At 41.9% G+C, this 24203-nt stretch overlaps 2 protein-coding genes across 4 annotated transcripts; one reads left to right on the top strand and one right to left on the bottom strand.

The window, feature by feature from the left end:
* Positions 1–43: 43 nt before the first annotated feature.
* ogdhl (oxoglutarate dehydrogenase L) lies at positions 44–24124 on the bottom strand. Of its 3 annotated transcripts, XM_074645934.1 has the most exons (25): positions 23764–24124; positions 23023–23418; positions 21041–21291; positions 19585–19755; positions 18604–18706; positions 16249–16364; positions 15999–16153; positions 15418–15564; positions 15240–15330; positions 14958–15137; positions 14718–14846; positions 13826–14005; positions 13594–13746; positions 12874–12976; positions 11816–11944; positions 11220–11370; positions 6500–6627; positions 6251–6429; positions 6061–6132; positions 5320–5445; positions 4331–4403; positions 4079–4242; positions 3825–3979; positions 3566–3719; positions 44–612 (listed from the first exon to the last, which is right to left on the bottom strand). In XM_074645934.1, the coding sequence occupies exons 3-24, from the start codon at positions 21287–21289 to the stop codon at positions 3599–3601; spliced, it is 3075 nt and encodes a 1024-aa protein (XP_074502035.1). In that variant the 5' UTR covers positions 21290–21291; positions 23023–23418; positions 23764–24124; the 3' UTR covers positions 44–612; positions 3566–3598. The 3 variants fall into 3 exon arrangements, with proteins under 3 accessions (XP_074502035.1, XP_074502032.1, XP_074502034.1); XM_074645931.1 differs by lacking the exon at positions 44–612 and having other exon boundaries at positions 2026–3719; XM_074645933.1 differs by lacking the exon at positions 44–612 and having other exon boundaries at positions 2026–3719; positions 23269–23418.
* Positions 89–639, top strand: c9h10orf53 (chromosome 9 C10orf53 homolog). The gene is made up of 3 exons (XM_074645962.1): positions 89–228; positions 330–449; positions 542–639. Exons 1-3 carry the CDS (start codon positions 135–137, stop codon positions 604–606), a joined length of 279 nt encoding a protein of 92 aa, XP_074502063.1. The 5' UTR covers positions 89–134; the 3' UTR covers positions 607–639.
* Positions 24125–24203: the final 79 nt, after the last annotated feature.

The raw sequence follows: 24203 nt of genomic DNA, 5'->3' as shown, positions 1-24203 counted from the left end.
CAAAAGAACTATTAGATCACAAAACCTTGACAAATTAATAAAGTTTTTTTTTTGGTTTTTTTTTTAAACAAGTGGAGTAAATGGGATCCCTGGATACCTGCTAGCAACAGTTACTCAGGTGACCACAACAAACAATGCCGGAAAACGCGAGGGTGACACTTTGCCACGGACCTTATGAATCCAATGGAGTTGTTGCACACAGGAACTTCCGCCTGCAGGGTCTCCTGGGTAGGTTTCTTATCGACTCCAATCAGGACACACCCGCATGTTGTCTGCTGTCTTGACTGTCTTTAATGAGGTCAAACATTGTCCCTCTATAATGTCCGCAGCCACTCTGGGAGCGCGCGGGCACCAGTGCATCTTGGCGGAGACGCTCGAGTGGAACGTGGTGGAGCTCGTGGTCAACGGGGAGTTGGTCTTCAGCTGTGACGTCAAGCAGCTGGAGTTTGGTGAGTTTGATCAGCTGTGACGCAAAGCGGAAGCTACGTGTTACAGTGATGTCACTGTCTGGAAACCTGTTCATGCTTTTTCCCCTGTGAAGGTGGAGATGGACAACTGGACCATGTTTGCACAGAAGCTGTTACTGCTGTGGAAAACGCTTACTGAAGAGAACTGAAATTAAAAAAATAAAAAAAATAATTGTATTCTTTCTTTTTATTATTATTATTATTATTATTATTATTATTATTATTATTATTATTATTATTTCTTTTCCTAATTTTATTTCAATTTTGAATTTTGAAGTTGTTTTCTCTAGTGTACTTAGTGAGTTCGTCTCTAAGCTCAACTACTTAAAAAATTGGTTTATAAACTATTGTAATTACGAACTGTAAATTGCATATATGAAAACAACCTCGAAAAAAATAAAGTATAAATAAATAAATAAAAAAATAATGAAAAAACATCCATATGCATATTTGCCATTTTCTTATTCAACAACCCAGCCTGGTAAGACTACAGTCACTTTGTATATAAATGCACTTATTTGTATGTGTATTGCTGCATGAATTCAGGTGTGCTGTTGGTGATGGGTTAAACTGCATGGACAGTGCGTTATTCCCAAGGCTGCTGCCTCTGGGCATAAATTCACACAGTATGTCAGTTGGTATTTTAGATTTGTAAGGGAATTAGCATCATGGTGGGACTTGCATTATTAGCTACTCTTGTGGGCCAGTCTTTTTTAGTGGGGGTCTGTGTCACCTGGTGCATGTTCCAGGGTGGGGATGCACCGATACTGGATTGTATAACAGGCCGATACTGATCAAATAGCTGGATCGGGTATCGGTGACAATTCATTATATTATTTATATACTATACACATTATACACTGTAATTTTAATTCTTTTTACGTTTTGACCAATTTGTTGCTGCATTAAAAGGTTTACATTTGAATTGTAATTCCTGTTCATATTGAAGATGTTTTTCGGCTTAAAAAGCTGGATCCCTGTTCAAGGGCTATGTTTATATCTATTTCATTTAATTCCTAAATTATGTTTAATTACCACAAACTAACCGACACACAGAAACCCTGGTTGTATAATTCCAGCGTAGGTTTAGGCGTTGATTTATGGGCAAATAATGAATATGACGTGTAGTCCACTGTGTGCATTTCACTTAATGACAACTTGGGAGAGGACAAGGTATATACAGTACATGATGCACAGAAGGTGATAGGTGTGGTGTTAGGAGGGGCCTCAATAGCTAATTTCTGCCCTGGTGTGTACGGGAACTTTTTCTGAACGGCAGCCACTGTGGCCACAAGTGATGGAATAACAGTAAATGAAAACAGGAGCACAAGTAGAAGAGAGCATTAAAGCTTACAAACTTATTCTGATGTCAGTCACACAGCAATATTTATCTCAAGTCTGCTAATAGAGTCTGAGTGTATAAAAATTAGGAAATGGTGCATTTTACTGCTAATAAATTAAACTTTCATTTGTAAAAAGAAGAATGTGATATTTATTGCTTTAAACCATTTAACACTGTCAAACATCATCTGCAAACAAAAATCATGACCAAAGCATGTTATTAAACTTAAATATATTTTATTGCATATCTTATTATTCCCAACACATATAAACCTCTTTTAATTAAATAATTAGATATTTAAAATTGCGTTTTGTGTATGGCTTATGGTCAAATTTCCCAGCTAGAAGTTTTAAAGGTGAGCTACAGTATAGCTAAACAGGAAGCATAACATTTCTAAAGCACAGTGGTAACAAATATTATTTCTCTTAAATACCTGGGGATTTTAATGTGACAACCAGGCGTCAATATTGCTCTCAAAGCATCCAAAGCTTTGCTGTGTTTACGTGTGCGCCGTGCATCCCTCAGCCTCCGAAGAGGAAGCTGAGCCTTATGTCCTAAGTAGAAAACATGGCTGCAAGTCTCTGTGCCAGCTGGCTCATGTCTCCCGGTGAAGTGAGGTGTGACAATAAATACCACACACTCCTTCACTAACAGCTAAGGTAGCCAAAGCGAATACAGGCACTAAACCTACTGATGTGTTAAATTTCAAAACAGTCTTCATACCTGCGATATGTATTTCACATTCATTGTTTAAATACACCAGTTGGTGCTTTGTGTGCGTCTCGTAGCTTCTGCTATTCATCTACAAAAATCTATACAAATATGTGCTACTAATATATATATATAAACTAGTATTCAGCATGGCAGCAACGGAGGTATTTACAGTATTAAAGCTACTCAGTGATTTTCACAAATCTAAATTTTGGTCTGTGAATGTTATTAGGGGTACAAAGATTACTACTTCACCACACAACTAGATGACAATTATGTGACTTATATTTAATGTTTGTGTTTCTTTTAATTTGAAATAAAGGTGTTGGAGGTGTAGCACCGTTTAGAGGCTGAAAATCGTTGTGCCTGGTTCTCTTTAGACAAGACTTTGTGCTGTATTGTGTTAAAGCCCTCATAAAGGTCCTGTGTTGAATAGTGTTGCTGAATAAAGTGCAGATCCAGACTACATGATATCGGCCTGTAAATGGCCTGATCCCACAGATGAGGTGTTTTGTGCGGAGGTTTTCCTTGTCCAAACTGAGGGTATAAGGATAAAGGGTGATTTGGTGCATATATAATAACAAAGACATGATTTCACTTGACATGGGGGCATCGCCAGGACATGTCATTCCATCCCATGTCACAGTGGAGGACAAGACGCATTTAGGATACTCGCGAGGCCCTGGGAAGACTACTGCGTCCAATTTATTTTGCCTTTTCTCGCATAGTTGTGCTTCATGATGCTTGTCACATCATAATTGTTGCAGGTTTTGAAAGACTGCAAGCCATGATTGGTCGGGATTGAAAAATGATCACTTACTAAATCTCAAAAGACATAAATGTTGCGCAGTCTGATCCAGGCATATGTCAGTTAGCGTTGCAGACTTATCTTTCACATAAGATTATCAGGGGTTAAAATTACAATTACTAAAAACACTAGGCTATGCTATAGATTGTCACAAAGTTAAAAGACTTTTTAAAACTTGCCAATTTGCCACATCAAGACTTAATAAATACACCATGATGGTTGGAGATGAAACTGCACCTCCAGTCTGGTTCTTGCTCCAGTTCTCAATTGCTAGTCCTTCCCATGGAAGGCGCTCAGGTTGAAAGCCGTGTCCATGAATCTCTTCAGCTCATTCAGGTGGGTGGACTTGTTCCCTGTTGCGGGAGCAGCTGCAGGGTCCCGTCCAACGTACCTGAAAGAAACACTGAAGGTTTGTTACCTGATTCTCTAAAATGGGGTTGTCCCATTTGACCTCTGTCATGAACAAATCGGATGACAAGTGAACAGGAACCCTTACCAAATGTGCTTCTGGTTGGCCACCACTGTGAGGAAACGCGGCCGAACGTAATCATAGTAACCCATGTTCTTGTGCTCCTCCTGACACCAGACCAGCTCAGCGTTGCAATATTTCTCTGCCTCTGCTCTGACCAGGTCAAACGGGAACGGAGAGATCTGAGGGGGGGAGGTCGAAGAATAAGTGGAGGAAGAAATGACGACATTGCATCACTCTCATTTCATGGCATGCACAGACAGAGGAGAGGGATTAAACACCTGCTCAAGTCTGACAATGGCGATGTCTCTCTCCAATTTGTGCTGTTTCCTCTCTCTAGCCAGTTCATAGTAGACTTTGCCAGTGCAGAAGATCACCCTCTTCACTTGGGCTGGGTTTTGACTCGCAGGGCTCTCGTCAGGAATCAACCTCTTGAATTTAGTGCCTGCAGACATTGAAAATGATATGATATGTTAACTATCCCTGTACCAACATTTCACTTCGTATTTTACAGAGACAAAGTAAAACTCCACCTTCGGCGAGGTCATCAAAACTGGATCTTGCATCGGGGTGCCTCAGCAGAGATTTTGGAGTGAAAATGATTAGCTGTGGAAAAAAAACGGAAAAAAATCTCTCTCAATGACAAACAACAGATTGATTCCATCATCCGTAACTTCATTGCGCGCTTAGAAAAAACTCCAGAGATAAAAGTTTTTATCTCTTTTCACGCTAATTTGTTGCCACCATATAGCACGCAACATCAGCAGTGGGAGAAAAAAGGAAACATTTCTTTAAGAATGAAATAAATAAAACTCTTTGTGCTCAGCCGACCAAGTCCAGAGTTTTTCATAAAAAACAAACAATATTATCCCCTATTGGCCCCCTCGCTAATTTGCTCAGGAAGTCATTTTCTCATGCTTCGCAAAGCATTGCATTTATGTGCGACAGGGGATCAGTTAAGACGTTCACAGTGGCTGAAAACTGAGAGCGACTGAAAAAAGAGCAAAAAAGGAGAAATGCTTTACATCCTAAAACTTTATACCCATACTAGTTCTACTTTAGAGGTTCAAAGTACCAATTAATTACAAACAGAACCACATTTGTACTGTAAATGAGTAGGTAAATACTATCTAAGGTTGTGCATCTTTCTGCAAACTGAGATTCTTTTTGAAGCATGGTTGTGATATAGTATTGTATCATAACATAGTTTTGACAGTTTTTCTGTCATGATAAAGCAAAACAAATGTGAAGAAGACGTAACCTCAGGTTGTGCATCTCATGTTTTCCTATTTGAGACTTGAGGAAATAAGAGTTTTAAGACTCTGGAAATGTCTTCTAAACATCAGCATGTGTTGTCAAATGTCCATCTAGACTTTTTGCAGTAGTAGGTTTACTGTATATGTGTGACTTCAATACAATCTACGCACAATTTCCAATGTTAAATCAATAATTAATGGACATGCACAAACCGGAGCTAAGTAAGACACACATAAAATACAGTGAAGACGATGTTATACTTTACCGGTTTTCTGAATGGCAGCAGAATCTGTCGTCTGAGCACATGGCAGTAGTTAGCAGGCGTGGAGCAGTTGACCACAATCCAGTTACAGTCGTGCAGCTGCTGGACCTCAAAATCTCCACTGTACTCCTTCGTAAAGAAAAAGAGAAGAATTACAAAGGAATAGCTAAGGTTATTGATTCTGAAAACAGAAATTGAACTTTATGTAGAAAAAAATATACAGAGTTATAGTGTTGGTTGCAGCAATGTTTTGTTCTCATAATTGGGCAGGAGACGTAAAGCATGAGTGCATCAGTGCACTGTATCTTTCTCACACACACACACAGGACAGAGAATGTTAATCCCTTAGTATGCTCCCACTAATAGTTTGATCAATACCCCATTTGAAGATGAATCTGGTGAGCTTCTGCTGATACAGCCCGCTGCGGTTCCCTCCTTGAACGTTCCCTCATACCAGCGCACCCTTGGGACCCGAAATACTGCTGAATACCAACTATTTGGAGGCCATAATGAAGAGACTTTTCAGCTCTAGAGAAATTGGCAATCATCACTTAAGCCATCACTTAAGTGGTCATGACATCAGCATGGCCAATAAAACAGGAAGCTATTGGATGTTAACTGCAGCACACTGTGGAGTGAGAGCAGCGCACTGTGTGGCGGCCTTAGAGTTTCTGCATTGGGTAATGACGTTCCTCAAATTGGTAACCATTTGAACCATAATATAAATTGCACATGTGAACATACGGGGAAGTGATCGGGATCATCATTGCTCATTTGCAGGAAGCGTTCAGGGCGAGCTGATGAATGTTCTGGGCCCTGAGGACAGAAAAGAAGAAGAGGAATCTCACTGAAACATATATACCAAAAATATACAAATTCATCTGTAAATACTACAAAATAACATAATATAGGCCAGTTTATTTTCCCTTCTCACCATTCCCTCCATCCCATGTGGTAGCAGCAGGACAATACCATTGTTGCGGACCCACTTGGCCTGGCCCGGGCTGATGAACTGGTCAATGATGCACTGGGCTGTGTTGTGAAAGTCTCCAAACTGGGCCTCCCAGAGGATCAGAGCATTCGGACTGGCCATGGCGAAGCCAAGCTCAAAACCTGAAGTCACAGTCATCATTACACAGAGCTACAAAATGACTTATGCACTAAAGCATGCTGTGTGACTCACCTAGCACTCCATACTCTGATAAGGAGCTGTTGCAGACAGTGTAAGGAGCCTGGTCGACCCACAGGTGGTTCATGGGAACACAGGTACGTTTGTCCACCTCTTGGTCGTGCAGAACATGATGACGGTGACTGCAAAACACAAGAGAGGCAGAGACAGAAAGGACTGAAGCAGGCTTATAGAGACAAGACTACAGCCATGCTACTGGCTCTGTGAGCCTGTACTTAGACACAGCAGTGCTTTGAGCTCACATGCTCCCAATGAAAAGGCTAACATGGTAAAGTTTAGCATGTTTACCAGGTTCACCATCTTAGTTTAGTGTGTTAGCATGCTAATGTAACATTAACACCAAAGTTATTTGGACTCAGTCTTTAGTATTGTCTTTTTCTTTTCAGTGGATTGATGGAGTCTTTATTTTCTAGTAAGTGTGGGTTTATTTGTTTGTTCTTTTGGCCTTGGAGACCATAACGCCTTATTTGCTTCTGTGATTTTCTTTGTTAATAATTTTGATGTTGACCTGTATTTATTGTCGCCCTTTGTTACACTTAAAGTGCTTCAGTAGCTATTTTGTATCAGCTGTGTCAGTCCCATCATTTTTCAAAGGTCGGGTAAACCTATTACGTTACACCTTGTGTTCCACTAGACATCATGTAATAGTTGTTGAGATATTTCAGCCTGGACCAAAGTGGACTGACTGACGGACGGACAGAGAGACAGAGAGACAGCGCGAGAGAGAGAGAGAGAGAGAGAGAGAGAGAGAGAGAGAGAGAGAGAGAGAGAGAGAGAGAGAGAGAGAGAGAGAGAGAGAGACAGACAGACAGAAAGACAGACAGACAGACAGACAGGCAGACAGACAGACAGACAGACAGACAGACAGACAGACAGACAGACAGACAGACAGACAGACAGACAGTGCCATCCCTAGAGCCATGGTGCTAGCGTGGCTAAAAAACACCACTGTTGTGCCAAGTCATCATTTTGTGTGTGGTACTTAAAGAGATTGTGTAACACCAAAATTAAATCAGTGTAATGACATCATCTAAGAGAGCAAATATATCACATTTAGCTGAGATTTATGGATAAAGTGGGATATAAAGAAAAACAACCACACAAATCAATTTAAAGACTGTGACACATGTTGTATACAAAAAGGGTTTCAGCAAGGCTGCATCTCATGATTATTTTCAGAAGTGATTAAACTATGGATTTTCTAGTCTATAAAAAGGTAAAAAAAAATTTGTATTGCTTGATAAATTACTTAAATGACGAATCCATTATTGATTATTTCTTTAGCAAATCATTTCATCACTCGTATTTACAGTAGAGGACAAAAAACAAAGTGTGGTATGTACAACAGCAGAACGATATTGCCACAAAAGACTTTCAGGACTCTAAGCGGTCCTAAATGATGGTGGTGAAAACAACAGAGTAATGGGATTTCTTCAAAATGTTCTTAACCCAGTACATGCAGGCTACACACACACACACAGCAGCGGGTGTTTCTGGCCCATAAAGGCACTCCATGAAGAGTACCCTCCTCTCTCCTCATCTTCAGTCAGAATGAGGCCCAACAAGAGTTGATGGGAGCAAAGAGCCAAGCGTTAACAAGCTCTAGCAGCGCGCTCGCTCCCAGTGCAGGAATCAGCCTTCAAAACCAGCACGATCAGACAATCACTTAAACCCCTTTAACATCACTTTAATGACATCTACACACACACACACACACACACACACACACACACACACACACACACACACAGTGCGAGAGGTTATGTAAAAGTCAGGCGGAAGTACTGCAGGATATAACCAAAATCTATTGATTATTATCTTGAATGTGATATATTACCACCCAGAAGTCTAGATGATCATGATTTGAGTCCTTTGAATAATATCATACATAATTATGAACTAATGAGGACATATAATGTATGCATAATTGTTTTGTTTGATCCTAGCTCCACATTTGTATATACACTCTCTCTTCAAGAAATCCTTTGATGAACGAACAAAATCGAGAGCGTCCAGCATTAATTGAGGTAACGCACATAATCTCACGTTTCATTTTCTCGACACAATCCAAAGAGGACCCAGAAACCTCACGAGAATGAGGTCTTTCTCTGGGATTGCCTCATAAACTGTGTGCCCACCTCTTTCTTTCTTTCTTTCTTTCACATACACACACAAAAACACACACACTTCCTCTGCCTGGGGGCCCCATTAGTCGGGGAAAGGGGTGCACGGCGCAGTGCACGCAACCCACCCAAACACGACGACTGAATCCATTAGTGCACGCTGTTACGTACATCACAGAAATGCAAACAGGCCCACTCGACTGTAACATGCCAATATGCTCAGCTCCTAAGAACTGTGAAGGGAAACAGAGTAGTGGGGGATGAAAAAGAGTGTAGGTGGGGAAAAGAAGCAGTGAGGGGTGGTAAAGGGGGTAAAGTATATAGCTGAAGTACAATGAGAAAGAACACAAATAAAGTGTGGACTCTCAACTGACACACAAGAGGATTTAAATGAACAACAGGTGATACAGAGATGAAGGGTGGATGCAGTGTTTGACTGCTGTCATTTTTTTTTTTCAGCCAGGCAAATTACCCCGCCGAAGGGGACAGCGGATGGGGAGAAGTACATGTCAGTGGTAAATGCGAGGCAAAAGAAAAAAGCCCCGTAGCCTCTGGTTAGTTAGTGTGATGTATGTCGCTGTGAGCTGAGAGGGAGGGGGGGAAGGGGAAAGGGGGTGGGGGGGTTGGTGTCAGTGAAGATGGGCTGGTGGAGAAATGATAGGGGACAGATGAGACAGGCACAGTGAAAGGGGGAGCTGGTTTTGTTCACGTGTCACTCGTCCCTCCATACCATGACAACACCATGTGGGCTTCGCCGTTCCCAGGAGACTGTGCTGACGTCTTGTGTCTGTCAGACTCCCTGTGCCACCCTCCCCACCCCCACCCATAATTACTTAATTCACTATCCTTAGGTGACTGTTCCTTACCCTTTATCGCTGACCCTGACAGACTCAACAAATGTTTTAAAATAGTACATTTGGGCCAATATCAATTTGAGTCACTGTATGGCTTTGTGACGTAGTTGAAATCATTATCACATTATTAAGGATTTTTTCCAATATTGATATACTGTATATCACAATATTGCAAATGTATGCAAAATTACATATAAAATGCTGTGCTCCAGTGTTGTACATTAAATGAGAAACTAGAATTACCGCCTCATGGTTATATGCTTCCGCCAATCATTCAAGTTGCGGTTTACATCCACCATGTCTGTCCAAACATGTCATCACTTCATAATTTTATCCTGTTAGAAATTTGTGTGATACATTAGCATATGAATTCTTGAGTTACAGTAACAGTGACCTTGACTTTTGACCACGAAAATATAATCAGTTCATACTTGTGTCCGAGTGGAGATTTGTGCAAAATTTGAAGAAATTCCCTCAAGGCACTCCTGAGATACATTCACGAGAACGGGACGGACGTGAGGTGACCTTGACCTTTGACCTTTGACCACCAAAATCCATGCCAGCCATGGCATTAAAATTTTCAATTTGGAAATCACATTTGTTTTTTGTTATTTTGTTGTTGTTGTTTTTAAAGATATTTTTTGGGAGTATTTTTGCTTGCTTGCTTTTAGCTTTGACAGTTTGCGGACAGTGTAGAAATGGGAGGGAGAGAGAGAGGGGTATGACCAAGCCTCCAAGAAGAGCACCGGGCTTTGAAGCTAATTTTTGTAGTGGCCAAACGGCGGTACTACAACGTCTGTGTCTGTCACATGATGCCATTGGGCCCAAAAATACTTTTCCCATAGACTTACATTGGGAAAGAGACGTCTGTAACTCAGTGGATCATTCTTTCCCAGTACGAACACTTGAATAGTCCTTATTTAAATCATTAGGTCCTAAAAGTTGTAAAATGCACTAATAGCTGAATCCAGAGTTATTTCCCTTCCTCCGTTCATGTGAATGAGACCCAGACCGAGGCTGGAGCGAGGGCTGGGTGGCGGAGTTAAAGGAAACTCTACTGCGCCTGCTCTATGGGCCCAATGACTGCAGAAGATCGCCGGATGATACGGGTACTTTATCACTCGACAGTCAAGCCTTTTTGGTTTCATGCGCCACCGAGCAACTCTCATAGGAATTAATGGGAGCCGGCCTACAACGCTGTATCCAGTTCTCTTTATACATCCATGTGTATGACATGCAACAAAGTATCCCAAGGCCGGAATTGAACCCAGGATGTTGCGGTTATATTGCATGCGCTGTAATCATTCAGTTACCAAGGCACTCCTGTCAACAAATTTGTTGAATGATAAAAAAACAATGTAATTTCATCTTAATATGATTAAGCTCAAAGAAAATTAGCAATTTTATGTAATTAGTACCAAGCCCTACATCACTGTAAGGAAAGATAAAGCTAATTTGTGCCTGGAAAAACCCAGTAAGTGAGTTTATTCAGTGAGTGGAGAGACTGTGACTCCACAATGACTCTCAAGCTATAAAAATGAAGACTGTAAAAATCAATATTCTTCAAATACTGTGTTTATTCACTAACTACACTTGATATTTACTTAATACTACTACTTGATACTACACTGTGGTGGCAGTGGGAGCTCATTAATACAAGAAGGCATTTAGAGGTTTAAAACAAAGATTCATATAGATCCTTGAAGAGAGTTTTCAGTTGTGTTGACATGGACTCACCTAAAGGTGCCCCGCTCTACATCCTGCCCGCTGAGTCGTACATGGATGCCATCTTTGAGAAGGGAACCAAAGGCCATGTACTCTCCTAGAGCCCAGTCCATCTGTCGATTCTTCACCAGGTCAGCTCGACCACGCAGGATACGAGACACACCTGGAGAACACACACACACACAGACAGAGGAACAAAAATGAAACCAAGTGATAATTTAGGAAAGCACTGGGGAAGGGAGTGTAAAACGCAATGGACTGACGTACTGTGTTGTAAATAACATTAAAAACCCTTGTGGCAGTCTTAATTGTTATAGCATGCGCCAAATCAGCTGTGCAGGCCAAACACCTGCTGTTAGGAAAGGATGTGTTTACAGGTGAACTGCTTTAATTGACTTAATATCATCCCTGTAGACGAAAAATGAAGTAAATGTGGCACAGAGGTTTATGGGATTATAAGGATCTTTATCATTCAGGAGAATGTTTCCCATACCCTGCAGTAATGTGTGCTCTCCTGTCTTTGTCCTATATCAGCAGGACTACTACCATCAGCATTACCATGGCCTGTCTCTCTGCTCTTTTCTCCAGCACAAAGCAACTAAACTCACCAGGGTGGATCTTAAAATCGTCCAGAGGCACTGAGCTGGCTGTCTGGCCAATGTGCTGCAGGAACTCCTCATCCAGTCCTGTAGGGACACTGCTCATGCCCTTGGGCTCTCCCTCTGCTGTGAAGAAATCTACACAGAGAGAAAAGAGAAAGAGAAAGAGAAAGAGAAAGAGAAAGAGAAAGAGAAAGAGAAAGAGACAGCTTCACTCCAGCAGAACAGAACGCATTCACAGTAGGGTTGTCACGATATCTGATTTTCACAACCCGATTATCATGGCCAAAAGAATTCCCAATAACAATATTATCACAATATCTATAGAAAATTTGAAAATAATAATAATAATTATGCTATCAGTCAAATTCATCTTTAACTTTTTGTCTCTTTTTTGGCAAATTAATTACACTCAAAGGAATGTGGAGAGAGAGTCTGTAACCATAACTGTATATATTATGATTTAAAGGTGTTATTGATGACATTTTTATGCAGACGAATAAAAAAAAAAAAAAAAAATCCACAGAGCTTTTAGAAAGGTGCCACTAAAGGTATGACTTTGGTGATTGCTGAAACTACGGCAGCGGAGGAGGGGGAGCATGCACACATGCACGCACGCTAGCACACGCACGCACGCACGCACGCACGCACGCACGCACGCACATCCCTAATGTAGGCTTATACATGTTGCAAAACTACTTCATTACTCTACCACGAAAGATTCATCACTTGACATGACTGTCTAAGTCTCACTCCACTCAACAATAAAATATGCAGGTTATGCAACGAACTGGCAACCATTTGTTGTGAAGTGAATGCAATGGAAGGGGGACGGAGAATGCAACATCTAGTGGCTGAATGTTATCAAAGTTATCAATTGCACATTTAAGAGGCACCGGAATGTTTATATGATATTATCATGTGTATTATTAACATGATATAAATATTTTACGGTTATCGTCAATACCGGTATATCGCAACACCCCTAATTCACATTAAAGGCAGTCAATCAAAAGACTTTTTCTTTTTTTTAACATGAATTACTGGATTGCAAAAGGACAATTTACCTGGCCAGGGGGAGTCGAGCCAGTGTCGAATGTGTAAAATCTTTTCATCCTTGGAGCTGGTGTATGCCTCCTCACATATCTTGTCATATGTGGCAACTTCTTCCTGCAACCACATTTGGTAATGTGCAATAGGAACAATGAAAAATGCCACATATTAACCAAAGCACAGTTTACTTCAATTAAAGGACTACAGCTGACTAACCAAAACTGTGGGTAGCTGAGACAGAGAGAAAGAGAATAAGAGAGGGGGGGGGAGAAGTCTCCACCGGCAGTAATGGTTCTGCCTTGTTTTATTACAGATGAGGCTAAATAGCGGGCCACACAACAGAAAACAATGTCCATCAAAAGCCAGGAAGTGTTTCTCTGACATGGTATAAAAAAATGTTCAGAATGGATGTTACGATCAGAGTTTCTGTTTTGGATGAAGAACCTGAGCAATTCCATTGAATGGCGCCAGAATCTGAAGTATACTTCAACTTCATTGAGCAATATATACTCTATGTGAGGGATTGTGAGGCTAGGTGATAGAACTGAGGCAGTAAATTGAAACTGAAATGCAGTAGTGCTGCCGCAACATATTTACTCGAAGGCTAGGGTAATATCTAAGTGTGATTTAACGCACATAGTCCAGCGGATGGCGATACCAAATAAAACAGCATACAGTAGCAACTACCAATATACAGTATATTGAACAAGAGCAAACAGCATTAGATCACAAACCTCAAATTCCTGCAGTGTCACCACTCCCTCTGCAATGAGCCTGTCGGAGTACTTTTTCAGGACATGCTCCTGCCGACAGATCTGTTTGTACATCAGCGGCTGGGTGAACATGGGCTCGTCCATCTCATTATGGCCGAAGCGCCTGTAACAAACCTGTAAATACACAAAGAAGTCATGTTTAAGTGTGTACTTAAGTTTCCTGTTAATCCATTAAGACTCGGCTGGGACTAACCAGGTCAATGACGACGTCCTTGTTGAAGGTGGTCCTCCACTCTGCAGCCACCCGGCACACATACATGACGGCCTCGGGGTCATCTGCATTCACATGGAAGATGGGTGCATTGACAACCCGAGCCACGTCGGTGGGGTAGGGTGAGGAGCGGGCCACTCGAGGGTCTGTGGTGAAGCCAATCTGAGAGGCAACAATCACATGCCAAATATGACATCATTTAGAGCCTAGAACCACATGCAAAATGATCAAAATGATGTTCAGTACAACAAAATGTGCTCTCCTGTTATGAGTAACATTGGAAAATCTCTTAAAGGGATAGTTTGGGTGTTTTGAAGTGGGGTTGTATGAGGTACTTATCCGTAGTCAGGGTATTACCTACAGTAAATGACGGTCGGCACGCCCCCAGCTTGGAGATGCAGACAGGAGTTACCACACGGAACCAAAGCAATGTACAAAGCCACCAGACTCCATCGAATAAAAACTGTAATTTTACCTGGATTCACTGGAATCACTACTGGTTCCATGCAGTAACTCCTTTCTTCTTCTCCAGACTGGGGACGTGCCGACCGTCATCTACTGTAGGCAATACACTGACTATGAATAAGTACCTCATACAACCCCACTTCAAAACACCTGGACTATCCCTTCAACATGTGTAAAACAAAACGTTCAATAGCTAAATATGTTAGTTACTTAGAGTTTTCTTGGAATAATTAATTCAAACAACATCTTCAGTTGACAGACGATAATGAATTATCGTTCAGCCCCAGTTATTATTATTAATAATAGTAGCAGAAGTAATAATAGCACTAGTAGTAACATTAAGATCATTAGTATAAGCAATAGTATTAGTTTTACTGCCATAACATGCTGACACCAAACTCTCTAATACCTGGTTGTTGACCACCACGTGGATTGTACCATGTGTGGTGTAGGAGGGGAGCTCACTGAGGTGGAAAGTCTCATACACAACTCCTTGTCCAGCAAAAGCAGCGTCACCGTGCATCAAGATGGACATCACCTTGAAAAATCACATCATAGACTTTAACAGAACAGAGTAACACAATACATCTCTTACGCAAAGCACAAAGCACAAAATAAGCCACCATGTACCCGGTACAATAAGTGTTACCTTCTTTCCCTGAGTGTCTCCTCTGTAGAACTGCTCAGCTTTGGCCTTGCCCTGCACCACCGGATCCACCGCCTCCAGGTGGGAGGGGTTCGCCATGAGTGACAGCGTGATGTTCTTGTCCGTCTCACGGTTAATCCTCTCGTGGTACATCCCAAGATGGTATTTGACATCACCCGACCCCTGCAGGTATAGAGAAATGATACGACATAAAGCATCAGTTGTATCTCCAAAATGTTTCCTCTGATACTTTTCCACACTTTGACACAGCTGCACTTCCCTCACCTCATCAGCAGCCTCTAACTTGGGGTCAAACTGACAGAAGATCTGATCCAGTTCCTTACGGATCACATTGGCCAACACATTCAGTCGACCCCTATATAAAATATGGAAGAATCAAGAATCAGCTGTACTGTATGCATAGATTGAGCTGAGGGGTGAGGAAATGTGTGACACACAGTACCGATGAGGCATCCCCATGATCACGCTGTCGATGCCGGCAGCGCTCAACGTGTCAATCATGGTTTTAAGAGCAGGGATGAGCACTTCACAGCCCTCCAGACCAAAACGTTTCTCTGATGACCATTTTCTGGCCAGGAAGTCCTCAAACCTAGGCATAAAAAAAGTTCAGATGTAACCTTCATTGATGTTTTTTTTACACATCTGATGATACAGATTACACTGCTGTGACTGATAATGATGATAACCAAAGCTCCGTCACAGAAAATAGTTTTTAGAACAACACTATTATGTTTAGAGAACTTTTTCAGAACAAATATGTGTTTTAATGAGGAACGATAACAGTGTAACAGCATAGGACAAGCAAGAATACAATAAGAATAACAATAGGCAGATCACTTCTGAGATCATATATCAAAGATGAAAATGAGCTCACATGAAGAATAGGGTGTTTATCTTTCCAAATAGATGCGTGTGCAAGAGTTTTGTTTATGTTACGCGAGGCTCTGATGTGAGCTATGACTAAAAGTGAGGTATCGTGCTGTCATCAAAGTGTAAGTCAGTAGATGCTTATTCATTGCTGACCGTGTGGATCTGATCAGGCGGGCGAGCAAAGTCCTCTTCTCAGCATTAGTGAACTGCATGATTCCCGGAGTCTCAAATTTCTGACGGATCCACTGACACTGGTCCACGTTGTTAATGAACATAAATTCGACTCCTATGTGACCACAGTAGGATGTCTGAAAAAGAAGAGATTAAAAAAAACAATTTGCATGGTACAGCGTTACGGTTTTCCCCCCATCATGACACACATGTATGGAAACAAAGAAAATACCTCTAGTCTGCGTATGATTTCTTTAAGAGGAAGAGTGGTGTCTCCTCCTCCGATGAAGGTGGTAGAGGGCAGTTGAAAGCTCATCTCCAAGTCAGACTCGTTAAGACCGTAGAAACCTACGATAAGAGCACGTGAAACACAGGTTTGTTTAAGACCTTCGAGACAGGACTACCACATAACTTACTCTTACTTACTCTTACTCTCCATACAAATGGAGAGCAACTTCATTCTCTGCTCAGGTAGACATTACTCCTCTATATCTTTACATAGCAAATAGTTGTTTGCTGCTACATTAATGCTCTGAATGTTGAATAGGGAACCTTTAAAGTTATATTTCATTTATTCATATCTATGAATTGTGATCATGTTTTTGTGCAACACCACACTGTAGAGGGAGGAGAGGCTGCAGGAGGAAAGCTGTTAGCCTACATGGAGCACTATTCTAATGCAATTCAACATGGTTTCAGAAAATCCAAAGATTCAAACCAAACACCCAGAACAAATCATTTCATTAAGCACACATTAATATTCATAACATAAAGACCTGCCTCCATCCAAGTTTAATTCATGATCTGACATTTCAATACACTTTGAAGATTTAAAGTTCTTCAATTTCTTCTGATATCATGTGAAGGCAGCAGGAATCAGAGCTAAGAGTGTGACCAATATCAAAAAGTATAACAATGTACTATTATGATTACTGATTAACCAAAAATGTTGACAATTGAAGAATGATTTAAGCTGTTTATCAAGCATAAATGCCAAACAATCATTGGTTCTAGCTTCTCAAGAGTGAAGATTTGCTGATATGATCTGTTTTACAGCATTGTAAATGGAATATCTTTTGATGTTTTCGACTGTTGGTCGGGCAAAACAAGCAATCTGAAGACGTCACCCTGGGGTCTGGGAAATTGTGATGCTAATTTTTCACAATTTTCTGACATTTTATAGACTAAATGATTAATGCATTTATTGAAAAAAATAATAACTAACTATCTAATTTATCTTATATTATTTAAAGGGTGCCCTTATCACTTTTTGGGGCTGGACTTTAATGAATAGGACAGAAGTGCTCCCTGCAAACATAGTGCATAACATTGCAGTGAATTAACTTAAATCTTGATCTAAGAAAATCTGTTTTTGATGGCAAAAACTGTTAAAAAGTAAAGCTTGATTATGAAATAAAAACAATTATCCAGGATGCATTTGTAGACAGTACAATAGCAGGACATGTGGAGACACAGCGTCAGTATCGGCGGCCCCACATAAGTTTCAGTGCTGACAAAGCCCACCTGAGAGAGCTGCTCAAGCTCAAGATCGTAGGCAACATAAGAGGAGACAGGTGCAAATCATATTAGGAAGCAAAGACAAAGGGGGCCAAGAATAGACTCTTGTACTATCAGCTGACCAACTAAGGGGCCATGGAGGCTGTCATTAGCTTTCATTAGGGAGCTATAGCCCTGGTGACAATACATAATGCCACGCTATGCCTTGACACGCACTGATCACTGATAACAGCAGCCAACAGAAACAATGTCTCTCTCTCTCGCTCCTCTTTACTAGCTATTACTGTAGACTTCGATCGCTTTCTGTGGCCGTCCCGCATCCACCGATCCTCAGTCGGCTAAATGAAATGGAGAATGACAAGAGCTCGGCCTGAGATTAATGACAGCATTAGGCTGACCAACCCGCATATACAGACTTGGCGGAGAACGTGATGGGGCCTTTTATACTGAAATACCACTTACGCTCTTGGGTCTGATGAGTTATGCAACCCTGGGTGTGTATAATGTGTGTATGGATGCACATGCATGTATCGTACAAACCCTCAAAGGGACACAGACATGTTATTGAAATAAAGCGCAGGAAAATATTATATTTTCATTATAAGGCAAATTAAGCTTTTGAAGTACACCAGCCGATGAGAATAATATGCTTATGACTGAAATCCTTAAGCACGACAAGTATCCTGAGGTAATTAGAAAGAAGGAGTTCTATAGTAGGAATCTAATCAGCATAATATACTGCCTGTGGGTTAACTCTATATGGCTTTAGTTAGGAAAGGGGGATAAAATAAGGCGTTCTACACCTCTTCTGAACAAAGACTAAATCAGAAAATATATAATTACTGTAGACTTGCATTTGGATGACAAAACATTTTATTTCTACGTGTATTTCTAAAATTATACAGCCTGTTTTACATGGGTTTCATGTTGTCTATGGTTATGAAACTACCTGAGTAAATGAAAAACTATGAAGATAATCGACTCAAGACATGAGAAAAATGTTCCTTTTTTTACAGTTTAGATTTTTGGTAGGTGTTTGTGATGTGTCTGGGATGATCGTGAGGCTCACCTAATTTATCGATGGTGGTGATCAGGTCGGACGGAACAAAGGAGTCCAGGTCAGCCTCCAGGATTCCCAGAGGGTCTAACTGTGCAACATGGTGACCACGAATCTACAGAGAGATGTGAAGGAGGAGGGAGAAAAAGAAGAGGTGAGGAGAATGAGGTAAAAAAAAGAGATAAAAAGAGATAGAAAGTGACAGGAAGAAGAGAATAAGATTCAGCAAGGGGCTGCCGTCATGATGCTGAGTGTGAACAGCTGGAGAATAAGCTAACAGTTACAGGTCAACCCTTCTGAGAAAAGAGCGCCATGGGAGTGCTTTTATGTCTATGTACACACACACACACACACACACACACACACACACACACATTCCCACCAGGATTGCAACAAACTGGGAATAAAAGTGACGCCTTTGCCAAAAGACAGAATTTAATAAATCCCTCGGATAGTTCCTCGAATTAATTTGAGGGCAAGGGGAAATGTTACCACCTGCTTTGTTTAAGCAGTCTCTTTGATATTTCCAGTTTTCAGAAAGCAGCGAGGGTAAGTAGGTTGGAGTTAATCTTGCAATTTGCATAACCTCGTGCAGTGACAAACAAATTGTATATTCCTTTTAATACAAGGACACACAGTATAAACAGCTTTCATTGCCAGATGCATCTGTTTCGGCAAGTCGAGAGGATTTAGTTTGATGCATTTTTCACACACACAGAGATACAAATAGTCAGCCAGTCATGGCTCGAGGTAGATGACATCTTAATTCTGTACACAGACACCGCATTAAGATTTAAACAGATGCCCATGAGATATGTGATCAATCTTTTAATTTGTAAATAACATAAATCCACATTATACGAGCTGATAGCTGATGTGTGTGTTTTTGTGTTTGTGTGTGTGTGTGTGTGTGTGTGTGTGTGTGTGTGTGTGTGTGCGTGTGTGTGTGTGTGTGTGTGTCACAGCTGGGCCGGGTGAGTGTGTGTGGACTACCTGGTAGGCTCTAATGAGAGTGTGCACGGCCAGGTGGTCCTCCACCACTTTCTGTGCCATGTCTGGTGAGTGGGACAGCACTCGGCCCTGGAGCAGAGCGGAGGGGCGTCTCTCGCCCGCCTCGCCAGACGGACTGGAGGCCTGGATGTTACGGAAGAATACGTCCCAGGACTAGAACACAGAGACAGAGCAGATCCAGTAGAGGCAAGCAGGTCCATCGCAAACATGGACCAAAAGTATTCCTGCTGCTTACTGACTGCAATAGGTTGGGGGATGACGGGCCAGGAATCCAGGACATTGCAGCTACAGTAGCCTATATTTGTAGATGCCCTGGGCAATTGAGCTACCAGCACACTCTAGTGCACATTTATTAAAGGGGAACACCACCTAAATTAAGAATTCCAGTATGTTATTTCCATGGCTTAGGAAAGATCAATCAATATTTGTGAATATGAGCTACTCTCTCTCAAAGCCAGAAACCAAGTCTCAAACTTGTGATGTCATAGGGTATAGAGTCTGGAGTTGCTCCTTAAGTTGGGGACACACCAACCCGACATCAGAGAACTAGCGGCGACGAAGGCTGCCTGTCGCTTCGTCTCGCGTCACCTTTGTTTTGGCCAACAAGTTGCACCCAAACACACCGCAAAGACTACAGGCGACGGCCAGTTAGCACGAACGTTCTGCACCTGCGTGAGATGTAATAACTCTCCACACCGGCGGTAGACTGTATTCGTCATTCAAAAAAGGCAAACAGAGGACTGTGGATGTACAAGCTTCATTCCAGATGGACATGTCGTTGTGAGAATATCACTGTATTGGAATGATCAGATGAGATGAAGATGAAAAATGAGAAGAGCTTCCTGTTTGTTTTTCCTCTTGATTTTCCTCATTTCCGTTTCGGCCAAAATACCTCCAACACGGGCAGACTAGAGCCGACGGTGCGGGACACACCAAAATAACTACGCCGACCCTCTGATGGCTGATCGTCGGCTTGGTGTGTCAGGGCCTTTAGACAATGAATTGGAGACTGAAATGAGCTTTATTCTACTGTAGTGTAATGTTCCCATATACTCAGAGCATTCCCCTGGGTGCTCTCAGTGTCATCTATAAAATCTCTCCCTATTCATTGTCTATGGAGTGGTTCCACATTTTATACCCTATGGCATCACGAATTTGAGTTTCAGCACTCTAGTTTTTGGATTTGGGAGAGAGGTGTTCATGTTTACTAATAATTTTTTGGACCTGTCTTAGACCATAGGAATAACATGTATGAAATTTGAAAATGGGCGTACTTCCCCTTTAAGTGCCCTTTTTTTAATTATAATTTAGCTGCTACACCAACTCTGTTTCAAGGTGTGCTGGACATTCATGGGCAAAACCACTTATATTCAATATTATATTTTTTGTGTTATTCACTAATGTGGGAAGAAATTGCACATGTTGCACACACTGTTACCTCGTGGACGTTTTTATGATCCTCCAGCCAGGCAAAGTACATCTCCTCCACATAGCTGGAGCTGCTGGCCACTGCTGAGGGGACAGGCGCAGCCCCGGAGGAGCAGCCTCTCCTGGGATCAACCCAGCGCCTGGTGGCCGGGACACCTCCACTTCCACCTCCACCTCCACCTCCACAACCTCGCAGCCACCGACTCCCTCCAACACGCCCTCCCCTCAGCACGCCCGCTAACGCCCGAAACTGACTCATGGCTAGAGAGAGACAAAGCGAAAGAAAAAGTTGGTTGGGTTAGAGCAAGGGTGCCCAAACTTTTCCCTTGGAGGGCCAAAACTGGAACTCCATGGAGGGACACCGTCTAAAATTAAACACCTATTGCATTGTATTGTTAAGATGCAAAATGGTACTAGGATCCCAAGTTCCCATGTATACTGCATTAAAAAAACTGCATGTTTTCCCCAAAACTGCATAGGATTATTATAAAGTGGGCAGGTCTGTAAAGGGGAGACTCGTGGGTACCCATAGAACCCATTTTCAGTCACATATCTTGAGGTCAGAGGTCAAGGGACACCTTGTCAAATGGCCATCCCAGTTTTTCCCCACCAAAATTTAGCCCAACTTTAGAGTGTTAGCCTCCTTCCTGACAAGCTAACATGACAAGATTGGTATAATGGAGTCCTTAGGTTTTCTAGTTTCATATGATGCCACTATCTTCTAACCATAAACCGAGCCTGGTACAGCCTCCAAAAGACAGTAAAGTTGGTTGGGTCTTTTAAAGGGACTGTTTGTAACTTTTTAAGCGTATAAATGTACCGGGTCGGGATCCCATGCGCGCTCGCATGTGGCTGAAGTTCCCGCTCCGCTGCCTGCTTGCCTTCACTAACACAGCGCGCGCGTTCTCGCTGTCTCGCTCCACCTCTAGACGTGAACGCGCGCTCACTCCACACTGCAGAAGAGTTAGTTTAGCTCTGAGAATATCTAGTGAATGTTCAGTGGACGTTTGTGCAGAAATAAATGCTGCAGCTCCTCCAGACCAACAGAGGTTTCCCGTGTCTTGGGAAGTGACGGGGCTCCGCAGCGAGAAACGTTATTGCTCCGACCGGGTGCCGGTATCTTCCCTGCGGGCGCAGTCGGGAGGCGATAACGTTTCTCTGCCTGCTTCAGCTCCGGCTACGAACGCTTTTGCTAAAGCAGGAAAAGCCAACACTAGGATCAGCAGTGATTCATGGAGAGACCTCCGTCTGGTCAGCTAACATTACTGCTAAGCAGCTGAAATATAGAGTGATATTGTGGTTTTAGCTGTTGTATGTCGCCTCACTGTTTTGAGCGATGCTCGTTCATGTCTATTTAGAGCGAGCAAGTGCGAGCCCGACGTCGACTTTCGTTGACTTAAGGGCCACAGGTGTCGCTGTTAACAAGCAATTCTGAAAGTTACAAATAGTCCCTTTAATAAAAAAATTATAATTTGCTAACATCTGGCCAGCCAAATCAAACCTGATGGCAGGCCAACTTTGGCCCGCAGGCCCCACTTTGGGCAGCCCTGGGTTAGAGAGAGAGAGTCAACAACATCTCGGTGTTTAGATTGACAATCATTTATAAAAATAAAAAAAAAACGCAGAAAAGTAGGTAAGACTGGGTTTGATTTATTACAAAACATCTGTGAATGAGACATTTCTGAATGTCGCACATTAAACAATATTTGCAGCTGTTTAAAGTGATTGCAGGTCGCGCGCAGAGACAGAGCGCCTAACGGGGACTGTAATTGCGCACAGATGAAATGACATTTACAAGCGTATATATATTTTCGATGGGATCTCCACTGATCGAAGCAGCATGTATATTTAATGTAAAAACCTCTGCAAGACTAAATACGGCACCGGGACGGCCTGTACGTGCGTTTGTTTGTGCGTAAAGTCCCTGCAGCTGCACAGAACAGCCCGAGTATATGACGGTGTGCTGCTGCTGTGTGTGAACAACTTCCTCACCTTCTCCTGCAGGATGCTTCACAGGTTCATTTCAAGCTACAGCTCCGACATCAATGCCAAAACGTTGCCTATTTCTTTCTGGGTCTGTTGCGGTTTTGCTCTGGACCACTAATCCCCAACTAACGTCAACATAAATCCTCATAATCTCCTCTCGGCTCTGCGTTACGCGCGGTATGACGGGACATAGCAGGACAGGACAGTGGTTTAAAATGTCCCCTATGTTTTATTTCTATAGATTGCATTTACCTTAGACTGACTTGACAGGCAGGTATCAGTGAAGGTGACAGATCCGAGTGCATGCAAGGCTCGACACCACGCCCCCCACAAGCGTCAGGTGGTGCTTCTTCCTGTGCACAGTGAGCAGCCTGCTGCACCCAAAGGTGCCAGTGGTGGTGCCTATAGGGAACGGGCAAACATACCAGCTCAGGGGAGACAGAGAAAGGAAAATAATCAAGTTTTTTTTCTTAAGTTATAAAATAAAAAAATATAAGCTATCCATTAATTTTTTTTTTTGTGATCAATTTTTTTATTGGTATTTAAGCATAATTATATAGGTTGGGGTTACAAATTGATAGATCACCAATAGAGTAAAACAAAATATAATCACAAATGTCCATGTACTAATCAATACAAAATTGGCAAGCAGCTACAGAAAAAGAAAAGAAAAAAAACAAAAACAAACAGGAAGAAGAAAAATAACAAGATATCCATTAATTATTGTTTTATAATCAGAATACTTACTTTAATCTATGAGTCTCTGCACACACTTCTTATCCAGACAGGTCATTTGTTTCCCCCTCTAAGTTACATCACACATATGTCTCTCCCCTTAGTTTTAATTATATAAGGCAATTAAACTTTTATAAAGGCTGAACATGAGTCATTTGAGCGAGTGGTTTCAGATTGATGGCCTTCTACCTTGAGTGGGTTAAACAATAAGATAATTGGCCCTCCCTCCTTCCTTCACTCACTCCAGCCTCTTTCCTTCCTCCCTCCCCAACCTCTCTCTCTCCTCCCCCTCCTCCTCCTCTAGATTTTCATCATTCATACTTGCTGGCACAGAAGGAACAGGATTATCAATCATGACAAACACGCCACTGGAAAAGGGGAAAATGGAGTGGGCATGAGTTGCAGGAGGATCCGCCAGACAGAACGGTGACGGTCTAAATATCAGAGCATCA

This window comes from Sebastes fasciatus, chromosome 9, assembly GCF_043250625.1.
Source record: "Sebastes fasciatus isolate fSebFas1 chromosome 9, fSebFas1.pri, whole genome shotgun sequence".
NCBI classification, from domain to species: domain Eukaryota; kingdom Metazoa; phylum Chordata; class Actinopteri; order Perciformes; family Sebastidae; genus Sebastes; species Sebastes fasciatus.
Note: the sequence above shows the minus strand (reverse complement) of the source record. Positions and strands in the feature narration are given on the sequence as shown.

Excerpts from the sequence above, each read along its gene's own strand:
- c9h10orf53 (XM_074645962.1), top strand. The coding sequence starts at position 135 with ATGCCGGAAAACGCGAGGGTGACACTTTGCCACGGACCTTATGAATCC. Across the intron at positions 229-329 it reads CCGCCTGCAGGGTCTCCTGG|CCACTCTGGGAGCGCGCGGG; the intron begins GTAGGTTTCTTA and ends TAATGTCCGCAG. Across the intron at positions 450-541 it reads CGTCAAGCAGCTGGAGTTTG|GTGGAGATGGACAACTGGAC; the intron begins GTGAGTTTGATC and ends TCCCCTGTGAAG.
- ogdhl (XM_074645934.1), bottom strand. The coding sequence starts at position 21,289 with ATGAGTCAGTTTCGGGCGTTAGCGGGCGTGCTGAGGGGAGGGCGTGTT. Across the intron at positions 18,707-19,584 it reads CTCTCATTAGAGCCTACCAG|ATTCGTGGTCACCATGTTGC; the intron begins GTAGTCCACACA and ends ATCTCTCTGTAG. Across the intron at positions 15,331-15,417 it reads ATCATGGGGATGCCTCATCG|GGGTCGACTGAATGTGTTGG; the intron begins GTACTGTGTGTC and ends TATTTTATATAG.